Here is a 13,913-nt window from a genome sequence, read left to right on the forward strand (position 1 = left end):
TTTTTTTATTTTAAAAAAATGTAATTAAATGGGCTAGTGAGCCAACCCGTTTACCCACCAACCCGTGGTGGGTCGGGCCGGGTTCAAGTTTTTCTGGGTCGCCAATAAATGAGCCGGGTTGGGTTGGCTCACTAAGTGACCAACCCGTGGTGGGCCGGGCCGAGTCGAGCCGGATTGCCCGTTTTGACAGCTCTAGCTCACGGGTTTCAACCTATTTTGACGACACTACTAAATGCTTATGTAATTGTTTATTATAAATATTGTTTTAACTCTATTATTTTATTTGTAAATTTTAACGATTCATCTTCAATAGAAGGTCCAAACATGGAAGACATTAGAAACAAGTGGATTTCTTTTATTTTAAGTGTTACTAAATTGTAAAAAGTTAACTACAATTTACTAGTATATGTAGGTTAATGTAATATTTTGATTAAATATATAATTTTATGTATAAATAATGTATTAAATATTATTAAATAATTTAATATATGAAATGAATTTTATTTTATTTGTTGAATTGAATATGTTTATTTTTAGGTATATTAATTATAAATTGAGTAGATAAAATAACAAAACAGGAAAATAAATTGGATGTCATAATAAGTTAATTCGAAATAATTTGACTGTTAACTAAAAATTTGTCATAATATATTAGATATCTTACGACAAGTAATAAAAAAAATACGTTATAATGATGAATGATACTTTTTATAACAGATTGAATATGATGACTGCCACAACTATATTATATCAATCCACGTATCATAATATGTCAATTTTACTCATCATAACAAATCATTTATGTGAGAAGTGGATGTAGAGTAGCACCTTGTTCCATGATTGATTCCTGAGGATCAAGTTGGGTGGACCTCCATTGTATTCCTCCTGTTTTATTGCAACTGGACCTGTATCACTTATACAGAGTAAGCATAGCTTTGTTTGCTTCTAAGCGCAAAATGAAAAGGAAAATAAACGGTGTTACCTATTTCAAGTAAAAAGGCAGTTAGGGATGAACAACCATGGCCACCGGATAGCCAAAGCAGGAGAGGATCTTCTTTGGGATTGTTATCTGACTCAATGAAGTAATAAAATGTTTGGACATCTTCTGATTCTCCCACTCCCACATACCTTTCATATAATCAGTTTCAACCAAATGCTTTCAATCTCATAACCCAAAACTTAAAAGCATAAATAGGATTAGTATATAGTTAAGAATAAGAGTTGAAGTTACCCAGTTTCAAGAAGAAAAGGAAGGGGTCCCTCGAATCCTGGAAGGAACTTCACTCTCGAGGCACAAGATGCTGCTTCAATGGAATACTGTGATAAAAGAAGTAGGAAAAGTAGAATACTGTGATAATCTGAAGAAATGAGACTTGAATTCAACTTTCCCATTTTTTATGCTCTTTTCTCAACCTTTTCTCTCATCACTCTAATGGTTTATAGCTGGAGCTAGCTTCTACAACTATCCTGGTGAGCCGTGGATTGAGAGAAGGACAGAAACTGAACCCCAATCAATTTAAATCCGTATCTTCCTAAAACTGCATGCATGTTCATGTAGGCCAACCTGTCAATTCGATAAATGAAATCCAGATGTAATTTCGGTACAAGGTGGTAGGTTTGATAATAAGTGGACGAAATCAGTCACTTAATATATATAACTGCATGTTCATGTAGGGCAACCTGTGAATTCGATAAATCAAATCCAGTTTTTGTTGAATTTGAATATATATATATATATATATATATATATATATATATATATATATATATATATATATATATATATATATATATATATGAGGTTTGCTAATTTAAGTAAAAAGTTTTTTACTTGATACATTTGTGTATCAAATTTTAGGTTACAAAATGTACCTGTTAAAAAAGAAAACCAAATTTAAATCAAAGGGTATTTTAATAATTTTAAAATTTAATTTAAAATAAAAAAAATAAAAGGTAGTTATTAAAAATTCTGATTGGTCCATGTGTACAAGAGAAGTTATTAGCTTTTATTTTATTTTTAAAAAACAACTACCTTTTAATTTATTTTTTATTTTAAAAAACAACTACCTCTTAAAAAATATAATGGTTTAGAGTTTAGGGTTTATAGAACCCGTCTGGATTAAAAAAACAACTACTTAGGGTTTAGAGTTTATAAATTTCGTAATTAATTTCGGTACAAGGTGATAGGTTTCGTAATTAATTGGTGGACGAAATCAGTCACTTAATATACATAACTGCATGTTCATGTAGGGCAACCTGTGAATTCGATAAATCAAATCCAGTTTTTGTTGAATTTGAAGGCTTTAATAACGGTGGGGTAGGTTTGTTAGTTGGTTAGATAATTGGTGGACGAAATCAGTCACTTTAGATATGTGGTGTTAAATTTATTATAGGGTCTTTATTAATCGTGAGTTCTATTTTTAAGATATTTTTTTATATTTTTTCCTTTAATATAAGGGTTTTATAAAATTTAGAATTTTATTAATATTTTATTTGATTATTGAAATAAATATATATTTTTCTAAAAAGAATTCATTTTGTATGATCCAGAATTTTATTTAAAATTTTGTATTCTATTTTCAATATCACTTGAGTGTACTTTAATAAGATCGAACATACCATAAATAAATGTTCTTTACGCAGTTTTTAGCATTTTTATTGGATTTTAGCCGTAGTTATTGAATTTGAAGGCTTTAATAACCGTGACTTTGGTCCGTACGGTAATGTAATGCTATTAATCGTGAGTTCTATTTTTAAGATAATTTTTTTATAAAATTTAGAATTTTATTAATATTATATTTGATTATTGAAATAAATACATATTTTTCTAAAAGGAATTCTTTTTTTATGATCTAGAATTTTATTTAAATTTTTTTTATGATTTAGATGTCCTTCACTTCCATCCAAAAACTCCAAGTTATCTCACACCTTCCAATTGGAAAGTCTTCAATCCTTGTCTCCCCTAAGCTGAACAAGAGGACTAATTATATTTATCAAAATTTATTCTAAACTCTTATTCCATTTTTTTTAATTTCAAAAGAATTAAATATATTTTTATCACTAAATTATAATGCGATTTTAATTTTCATCCTTCTCCAAAACTTTGACACATTTTTATTCTTTTCTTTTTAAAAAATATCATATTTAGTCTTTTATGATTAACGTTAGTTTTTTTTCTGACGATGTACCACGTGTAAGGTCAATTTAAATTTTGTTTCTGATTATAATTAAAATTAAAAGAAAAAAATACTAAATTGTATGGTAAAAATTGGAAAGCTCTTTCTTTTTCGTTCACGGGTTCATCCTTGGCTAACATCAGGTTCAACAGCCGTGTCACCTCTATCCAAAGTCACCATCAGCAAAGCTCACACCGGCAGAAAAACTCATAAGAGGGAAAAGTAAAGTGTCACAAGGAAGATAGATGTGTTGGTGAAATTGAGTATACTTGTTTTGCCTAACATAATAATTATAAAAAAATTATTTTACCTCAAAACTAAATTACAAAAATGTAATAAAAAGTATGAACAGATATTTATCTAAAATCACTTCAGTTGATTGTTGAATCTGATTCTGGAAACATAATATGAATTCAAACAAAAAATCAGTCTGTGTGTGATTTGGGCAGGGAATTCAAGGTGGTTCAAGCAATGGAGTGTTCGGGTCAAAAATAATTTGGGGCGTCTGGTGCAGTCCCATTTCTGGTGGATGGTGCAGAAGCACTTCTTCAACACGACAAACTTCCATCATGAAATTGGGAAAAGGCAAAATGAAATTTGGGAAATTTAGTCCAGAAGATGACACTTTGCTTCAACTGCTTCTCTTTCCAAAACAAATTCCGATTTCATTCAAAGCCTCTCATCCATTCTCAATAACCCTCACGCCTCTGATGCCGCATCCTGGGGCACCTGATGGTCCTTCTAGGTCTCCTCCTAGTTCGCTCCCATTATTGTTGCCAAGGTTGTCTTCGACGTGCTCTACTTCAAGGAGGACTTCTGCCTCGAGGACAGAGCTACGTTTCGTGCCGCTTGTTGGTGTTCCTGCAGAAAAAGAAGACGGAGAAGGAAGTCATCAATGGCTGCGTTGAAGATGGCGAGGGACGGGTGCCCTTACCAGGATGAACCCATGAACGAAAAAGAAAGGAGTTTCCAATTTTGACCCTACAACTTAGTATTTTTTTTCCTTTAATTTTAATTATAATCGGAAACAAAATTCAAATTGACCTTACACATGGTACACCGTCAGCCACCACATTAGAAAAAAACTAATGTTGTTAGCTATGGAGAACTAAATATGATACTTTTTAAAAGAAGAGGGATGAAAATGTATTAAAATTTTGGAGAGGGACAAAAATTAAAATTGCATGATAATTTAGGGATAAAAACATATTTAATCCATTTTAAAATACTAGAATCAATGTCTTACACTCTAACTTTTTCTTACCACGTACCAAAATAGATTGAAAAAAAAAACTATACTAGTGCTTCATTAGTAAAAAATATAGATTTTACCTTACAGATTTGACATCGATTCCACTGCAACCGAGGCATAAAGTGGCGTGGTATCACAAATGTATGTCTCGGTTCATAGAGAACCGAGGTCTAAAGCATCTATGACCTCAGTTGTTTAGAGAAACGAGGCCATAGAGGCATAAAATAACTGAAATAAATTTGTTTAATTCTTTTGAGAGGCTTTAGGCAACGGTTCTTAAAAGAACCGAGGCCATAAAGTTTTATCGTCTCAGTTAACATTATAATCGAGGTAATAACATGTTTTTAGTTAAATTTCGCAAACAGAGTTTTTTGCATATTTGAAATATTTGTATCTCCTATGTCTCGCTGCTCTCTCTCCACGCCTTCTAGACCATCATCTTCCATTTCTTTCATTTTTTCTTTCGTTTTTCATTGATTAGATTTTTATCTACCATTGTCTTTCATTTTTACCGATTAATTTTGCGCACGGGTGCTTTTTTATGTTTATTTCTTGTTTTAGCACAGAAGCCACCTTCAACCTTCAAGTTTAGTTTCGTTTTAAGTTTTTGATGTTTTTGTTTGGTAAAGTTTGAAAAAAAAAATCGTAAAAATAGAAAACAGCGTATAGATCGGTTAACGGAATGAAAGTTAGAGTCTTTTTAAGTTTTGCAATGCAAATATTTTTTTAAACTTCAGAAACAAGCAATTTTTTTAAAAAACCATACTTTAGACAACGGTTTCGATAAGAACTGAGGCAAAAAAAGGTCTATTGTCTTGGTTCTGAACCCCAACCGAGGTCTAGACCCTTAAATCAATTATTTTTAAGTGTTACGATCTTGATCCATACCAAAACCGAGACAATAGAACTTTTTCTTTTTGCTTTACTGCTTCGAGTTTTTTGAACTGAGACCAAACATTCGAAATTTTTACCTCCCTTGAATATACTTCGGCTCTGTAACCGCAGTCATAAATCCAAAACAGCCAAGACACACACACGCACACACACACACAAAGAAATACACATACAAACACACACACAAATATATATATATATATATATATATATATATATATATATATCTTATACTCCTTAAAGAATAAGTAAACATACCTTAATACGTCTCTGAATGTATACTCAACATCTTAACAATGCACCAAAGTCTTTCACAAAAAACGAGCCAAACCACCCCCATTTTGTGCCTACAATAACAAACAACAAAATTGTATAGGATTTTCACATTTTACAAATTAAATTACTTAGGAATGAACGAAATTTACTTACTAGAAGAATCACCAATTGACCAAATCTAACATAACTAACACTAAGAGATGGCTAGGCAACCGAACTTCTTCTCTGTGAATCACCACAACATTAACCCACTACACATCGAACGAATAAAGATATATATTAAAGGGAGAACATTATGGACTCACCACAGACTCACCAAGATTGAACGACGAAATCATTGACCTTATAGTACGAGAATAGGAGTCCTAGGGTTCCTCTGTGAAAAATCTAGGGTTCGTTGACGAAGAACACGAGTACGACACAGGGACAAGGGGGCCACGATTGGAAGCCCGTGATTGGAGGTAGGGACTCCTAGGGTTCGAGGCACGAAGATGATGGTTCGAGGAACGAAGATGATGGTTCCAGACAATGAGAGGAAAGGCTCGAGAGGAATGGTTCGGGAAGAAGAAGGGCTCAAGGAGAAATTTGCAAGACTAATTCTACCACTTAGGTTTTCTCTTAGGTTTAATTTTTCTTAATTTTTTTTATTATTTATTTTAAAATCCATATGTAATATTTGTATGTAACGAGGAACCCACTTACATTCGGATATTACATACAGATTTATCCTTAGAAAAGCTTCTTCCAAAAGGCCTCACCATTACATACGAAAAATCCGTATGTAAATTTATTTCCTATTACCTACGAAAAAATTTGTATGTAACTCATCCATATGTAAAATAAGTAAGTAACGAGGTCATTACATACGGATCAATATCCATATGTAATAATTCGTATGTAAATGACATTTTTCTTGTAGTTGATGTTAAAAAATAGATATAGTATACATGTATTGCTGTGAGATGTTGAAACACTTGAATTCTCTTGAAATTGTATATGTGCTACTAATATGTGTTTTATTGAGGTAGTATGTTTTTTATTGAGGTTGGATGACACAAACATTACATTAGACAAAACATCAAAATCATAAAGTTAAAAATAGACATAAACACAAAATACTACTCAATTTAATTGATTAAAATACCTCTTAATCGATTAAAACATAATCTTATTAAATACATGGAAGGTTCAAGAAGAACAACAAATTTGAACCCAAATTTAATGTCAACATGAAACACATATATCACTCAACATAAACACATATAGACGTGAAAGGAAAGCATGAAACAATATTGATTTGCATCAAGAACACTTATCTCTTAAAGACCCATGAACGAAACCCATGTTCTTGATGCCCAAAGGATGTGACCCTTGCTTTTGATAACAAATGATGGAAACCCTTTTCACATAAGTTGAAAAAGACTCCATGGATATTATGTATTGGATGCATAAGTATGAAAAGATGAAGGAAATGGGTTTTAGAGAGTGAGTTGTAAGTGTATCTTAAAGGAGATTGGGCTAACCATTAAAGAAAAGGTTAAAAGAAGACTATCTTAAAGAACTTAGAAAACGAAGAGCTACAATATTGGCAAAATTTCTCTATATTATTTTCATGTTGAATGAACAATGCTTGAGCACTCATTTTTATAGAAGGGATAGTGGACTCGAGTCTTAGTAAAGAAGAAATAAAGTACATTGAATAAAAAAAATGCATTGAATCTAAAAAGCTTCAAGAACATTCATCAAGAGTGTAGATGCATGCAGAAGGTGCCTTAGCTTTTAAGTTGTGTCCTGTGGGTTACTTAAGGCCCAAACAAGTCCAAATAACCACTTAGTTCGCATACCCACTCAAGAATCAAGTTAAAAAGCCAAAATTGTAGTTTTTGTCAAAAATTGTTTGTTTTAATCGATTATGTAAAACTTATAATCGATTAAATCATAAAAACTACACTTTTTCATTATGTTCTATGTTTTAATTGATTATGAGTTTTACATAATTAATTAAATCAATAGTTGAACAACAAAAATGGACAAAATACAAGCCTAAATGAAATGTGACCTTGACCTAAAAACAAAACCTGAAGAAAAGACTTACATATTTATAAAGCTTAAGAGAAGGAAAGATAAGATAATAAGATATTCTCCACAAGAGTATAGTTCTTTGAAATCCTTCTTCCTCTTTTATTCTCTTATTCATGGCTCTTGTCAGAGGTCTAACGTGGGTTCCTCTAGATGGTCTTTCATTAAATCTCATACATAATTTTTACTATATTGAACTTTTGAAAAATATCAACATTCTTTCATTTAAAAATCAAATTGAGACTTAAATAAATAAAAAATACATATAAAGAGAATGAAGTGAATACAAGATAACACTTGATACTCATATTAACAAATGACACTCACACATGAACCTAACATGTGAACACAATAAATTTTGCAAAAAGAATTAAAAATTAAAAAATTAGAAAAAAAAAACTACCAACTGAGTTGAAACAAAATAAAAAACAGGCCTACTTGAAAGTTTTCAACTAAAATTGAGACCAAATAAATAACTAAACCTAAACCAAATTTAAGATACTTCTACACAGGTCAAAAGTAAAAAAAAAAAAAATATAATAAAAGGAAATTGTTTTCTAGAGAATGCTAAAAAAATAAAAATAAAACAATTAAATAAATAAATTATCGGTTCATTCCCAATTGAATTGTTCATCCACTTCCTAAATAAAATCAATTTATTAAACAAATATTAATCAATTTGTTAAGTATCTTATACGTTTTCAAGTATCTATGATTAAGATTTTTATTCCATTACCTCTTGACTCAAACAAATAAGTGATATTTAAAATTAAAAAAAAAATCAATAAGAAAATAAAAAAGAAGCTAAAAAAAGTCAAAATAGTGATATGTAATTACTTTTGAAATGATATTAATGCCAAAATAACTGAAAAAGTTATATTCAACCATTTAAATAAAATCAAGATAGAATTGAAAACAAAACAAAAAAAAACATTAAATAAACTAAACCAAAATACAAATCATATCTGAAATATAATACATTATATTGTTGTAGTGATGTAAAATTAAAATAATAAGAATATACAAAGAAAAAATGAATCAATATTAACTTAAATTACTTAGATTAAGGTGTAAAAAATAAAGAAGTAACAAAATTAGTATGCACATAATTCATAATCAATCTATGTTACCTAATTCAAAGGAAGCAAGACTCTCAACTAAATTGTTTATTAACATTAATAAATAAATCATCATTAATTTCAATATATCAATATTTTTTATGATGGATAATGAAATAAAATTTAATAACTTTTCTTTAATGACAAATACATTTATTAGGTTATTTACAGATAAAAATTAGGTATTAACTCATCTCGATTTGACACAAATAATGTCATTATAATTAACTCACAACTAAATATAATAATGGAAAGAAATATCATATTATTTTTGTAAGTGATTATTAAAATTAAAACATTACTCAATTACTTAATCCCTCCTGTTATGCTTAGAAGGTATAATACTATTTTTGGGTTCATTAGAACACATTTATTAGGAAACAGATAAATTCTGTCCTTTGCACATCTTAAATGGCCTTTGTTTTAATTTCCTACAAAGCCTTCTTTGATATCCATCTCCTGAACATGTCATAACATTCTCCGGATTTGTCAGCCGGAGCTTTGTGGCCCGCACCCTGAAATTATTGTAGTAAAAAGTAATAAAACAAAAAATTGGCAAAGATTTACAATAAAAAATAATATATATATATATATATATATATATATATATATATATAATTCTAAAGTGCATGTAATAATCATTACTGTAGTTAAAATGTTCTTTATAAAATTGTAGTTTTATTTTATTATGTAATATTCATTTTAGTAGTATTTTATTATTAAAATTGAGATGTTATGAATGTCAGGTGGACTTTACCATTTGGATTCAAATAAGATCTATGTAAAATTCAACTATGTTAAATATATTAAATACTTGCCTTCACAGTTGCAAATGTCATCCGATTGGAGTAAGTCCTTGTGTATCTACATGTAGGAAACTCAAACATTAAGTGTATAATTTCAATATTATTTTTATATATATTAAGCGTGGTTAGATATAACTATATTAAGCGTGGTTAGATATAGGAAGACAATTCACTCAGAGATAGGGTTCAAATTATGGTAAGAAAAACAGAAAGTTATATACCCTGCAACTTGGCCATTTGAATTCCATGGCCTCCAATCATCAACAATTGAGTAGTTTAATGATCTTATCCATTCTTCAGTTCCCAAGAAAGGAGCCAACAAGTCATGATCGCCACTGTTATTTGCCACAAGAAATTTGAATTATATATAGTTAATTTGTTTTATAGTTTTACTTCAAGCAATACAACAACATAAAGAAGGAATATTAACTTGTATATTAATGAACGATATCCTTTTTTACTAAGATTTGCGTGATATTCAACGCTGCTTGAAATATCCTTCTTGTAATCTTTATCACGATTACAACGAGTCCATGTTCCTATACTTCCCTGCAATGCATGCATTTGTAATTGTTTATATAATGTAGTCAGCATGTGTAAAGGAAAACCGAAAGCAGTGAGTTATATGAACTGACCTTGCGGACATTAAGTGCAGTTCGAACAGTATCATCATTTGCCCAATAAGTCATAAGGACTGTTGTATAAGTCTAATAGTGGTAAAGAAGCAAACATCATTGCCAAATACATGGAAAGGAAATAGTAATTAGAGAACATCTATCATTCAATTAAACCATGAACATTACCGGACATGTTACGTCTGACACTTTGAGATCAGTTTTCAAGAAATGCTCTTCAGAAAATTTCTTAATTAGGGATCTTCTCAAAGGAGATTCAAGTTCATCGAACACACACAACGGCTCCAAAATATTGGAACTATAAAGTCCTGATACAAGCTGTTGCAGTGGAATTGTTAAATTCAATACAATTTTCTAAGAGTTTCAAGAAAACAAAAATCTAGAAACTTAGATTCTCTTATAACCATAAGTAATAGATTACAACTATATAATTCTAGATCGTTCTAAAAGTTAANAAAGTCTTAAATAATTTAGAAAAATGTNAAAGTGACTNATCCAACATATATAAAATAGAAAATACATGAAAAGTAATATAAATTTCTATCATATTATCATCAACCTTCAATGTTGCTATCCACATCCTATACAAGTCTCAATTTGATCCATAGTCAATTCTAATCTATCTTTGAAAATTTCTTTTTTAAAAGATCTCTTCAAGTGAAAGAAAAAAAGTATCAATTTTCAGAGAGTTTCCTGTAGGTTAAGATTAAGATTAAGGTGGAATTGATCCTACTATAAGACTTTAATTAATTCTTAAAATAATATCATTTCTGAACACATAAAATTTTCCTCTTATACACCCACNACATGGCTACATTCAAATATAAACCCAAGATAGCACCCATACATTTTATTCCACTCTCGGTCACTCATAAGTCAATGCATAAGTTATACAACACCACAACTTACAATCATAAATAACATTACAAACCACATGGTNCCAAGTGTTGGAAGTTCTACATCGACTAGAGATAAGGTCAAATTATAACATATAAGTGAGGTGCAAACCTCACCTTACAAGCTGGTTTGTGGGGTTGAGTTAGACTTAAAGTCCACCTCTAATATATAAGTGAGGTGCAAACCTCACCTTACATAGCCCACACTCTTAGTTTATGGTTCTTTGCCATGTTAATAATAATAATAATAGGAAGAAGGGTTTCTCCCTACACCACCACACTCTTCTTCCTCCTCATTTAACCCTACAGTTACCACTTGTCAGAGAATTAAAGATGGTTGGTAAACAAATTTTGTTTTCAAGCGATCCTTACTCTAAAATCATCTACACCCTCACATAGAAATCACATTTCCTTCTTTTCACTGTGTTATTTCTCCTTCACTGGTATTGTGTTGTTTGTGCTTTTAGTTAGTGCTTGTGGTTCTCTATTTGGAGGTAGCAACCTCTTAGAAGTGCTGGAAGAAGGTGGTCCGATGGTAGTGGTGCTGATGGAAGAAGAGGTCTGGTAGTTGTGGTGCTGTAGTAGGCGGAGGTTCATCTCTTGTGCAAAAGGAAGATGTGAAAGGAAGATGGAGAATCCTTTAACGGATATCAACATCCGTTGAAGGGAGAACGAATATGAACCTGGATGTCGAAATGAAGAACTCTACTCTACTCCACGCTCCTGGACGCTCCTCCACACCACCACTCAACGGACAAATGGAAGCAGTGATACCGAAATGCAAAGGAAGAAGAAATCGGGATGAGAAATGAAAACAAAAGTGAAAGGGGAGGAAGAAGAAGGGAGAACGAAAATTGGGAAGAAATCCATGAGAGAGGGAAGTGAGGATGGAGGTGTAGTGGTTGCGCAAATAAGAGAGGGTAGAATTAAGATTTAAAAAAATCTAAATGGTAAAAGTAAAAACATTTTAACTTAAGGCTAGTTTTGGAAATAAAAGAATATGGGGAGGTGTAGGGAGAAGGGAGTGGTTATACAGAGAGAAGCTCTAGAAACTTTTTAGTCAATTTTTTGAACCACACTCACGTGAATCAGGGTCGAATCATATAATAGAACTAAATTAACATGTCTAACTCTATATTTAGTACATTGTTAATAAAACAATCTCTTAAACTATCACAACAAAACAATTAACCTTTATTATTTCCTCTAAAATTCTAAGTATGGTGTACCAAAATTAAGATTGGTTATTTATAGTATATAGATATCTTACCCAACTACCTCAAAATTTCAATTGTTTTAGAGTATTTTCCAAAAAGTTGCCTTAATCGTGATCTATACAAATTCAACTTCATCGTTACCCATGACTATTTTCACTAAAAATTATATTTATTAAAACATTAAAAAAGAAGACATATTCTTGATAAAAAAAAATTATGATTTCTATCCCTGTAAAAAATGATGCAATTATCATAATGATTGAACAAGATAAGGATATGTTATTACTAATATGAATAGGTTCCTTGAGCGAAGATTGAAAAGGTACAACAAAGATACTTTTTAGATATTTTTAAATCAAAGGTTGAATCACAATCTTAGAATAAAGGAAACAAAGTAAAGAAAAAGGAAAAAAAAAATTGAAACAATAATAATTCTAAAAGCTTCTCAAAATCATATGAAGACAAATATTCTCAATGTGACATTTATAAAATGTGAAGTTACTAAGAAAGAGATTTTTAGTATCACCAAGAAACTCAACATTAGTACTACAACAAATTTAGACACAAAGAATTGTTAAAAAAAAACAAGCATAAAGCAATTTCGTCAAAGAATGTGATTGTGAATAATACAATTTTTTATGCTATATGAGATTTCATTGAAAACACAAGTGAAAGTTGATATTTGGGTACCGAATTCAATAATCACATTACCAAATACATGAGCATATTTAGAAATATTGATGATTGTATATCAAAGTGAAAGTTCAATTAAGGAACGGTGCTCTAGTGGTAGAGATAAAGAAAGGTATAAGACCAATAAAAGAACTATATTTAGCTCTAAATCTTTAAGAAAAATATCTTGAGCATTAGCCAATGATAAAATAAATGTTACATTCTTCACTTTAATGGAGATACATGGGTAAGATATGATAATAGAAGATGAGAGATAGGTGAAGTTAAAATGGAGAAGAGAAATATAAGCTTTTATAGATAATTCCATGAAAGTCCCACCATTAATGACTCATAACATTGGAATCAAGATTTGTTGTGTGAACACCCAAAATTTGAAGTTATTAGACACTAGGAGAGGTTTACCATACCTAGATGAAATTATAAAGTTAGCGAAGGATCTCATAGGAAAGTAATACATATTACCATTTTCAATAGACAAAAGCGTGGAGAGCGAAAAAAAAATTTAGAGCTACCATAAATAACTAACAAGTACTTTTTCCTTTTCATTAATTAGTTTTCTAGAATGACTTGGATGTAGAAAGATTAGAAGTTTTTGGAATATTCAAGAATATTAAAGCTCTCTAGGACAAATGAAATGGTAGACATATACAAAATTTTAAGAAGTGGTTGAGGCAAAAAAACACAACTCACATGAATTCAATAAGTTTCGTGAGGATAGAAGAATTAAGCGACAACTTACAATTACATATTCTTCATAAGAAAATAATTTGTTAGAAAGGATAAATTGCATAGTCATGGAGATCTCCAAAGAATCTCTTGAGCATTAACCAGTGATGGACAAATATTACACTTTTCACTTTAATGGATTTAC

At 30.4% G+C, this 13,913-nt stretch overlaps 2 protein-coding genes across 2 annotated transcripts in view; both read right to left on the bottom strand.

Moving 5' to 3' along the window:
- Window positions 1–1,604, bottom strand: part of LOC106760809 (serine carboxypeptidase-like 11) — an 18,676-nt gene extending 17,072 nt beyond the window's left edge. The window contains exons 1-3 of the mRNA XM_014644237.2: window positions 1,232–1,604; window positions 983–1,128; window positions 829–905 (exon numbers count right to left, since the gene is read on the bottom strand). Coding sequence (XP_014499723.1) covers window positions 829–905; window positions 983–1,128; window positions 1,232–1,392 — 384 coding nt within the window. The 5' untranslated portion in view covers window positions 1,393–1,604. The remainder of the gene's footprint in view (window positions 1–828; window positions 906–982; window positions 1,129–1,231) is intronic.
- A 7,497-nt stretch (window positions 1,605–9,101) lies between these two features.
- The window catches only part of LOC106760775 (serine carboxypeptidase-like 4), a 13,338-nt gene continuing 8,526 nt past the window's right edge, over window positions 9,102–13,913 (bottom strand). Inside the window, exons 7-12 of the mRNA XM_014644202.2 lie at window positions 10,405–10,554; window positions 10,237–10,308; window positions 10,032–10,150; window positions 9,823–9,936; window positions 9,614–9,659; window positions 9,102–9,310 (exon numbers count right to left, since the gene is read on the bottom strand). Coding sequence (XP_014499688.1) covers window positions 9,227–9,310; window positions 9,614–9,659; window positions 9,823–9,936; window positions 10,032–10,150; window positions 10,237–10,308; window positions 10,405–10,554 — 585 coding nt within the window. The 3' untranslated portion in view covers window positions 9,102–9,226. The remainder of the gene's footprint in view (window positions 9,311–9,613; window positions 9,660–9,822; window positions 9,937–10,031; window positions 10,151–10,236; window positions 10,309–10,404; window positions 10,555–13,913) is intronic.

The sequence above is a fragment of the Vigna radiata genome, chromosome 5 (assembly GCF_000741045.1).
Source record: "Vigna radiata var. radiata cultivar VC1973A chromosome 5, Vradiata_ver6, whole genome shotgun sequence".
Classification (NCBI taxonomy): domain Eukaryota; kingdom Viridiplantae; phylum Streptophyta; class Magnoliopsida; order Fabales; family Fabaceae; genus Vigna; species Vigna radiata.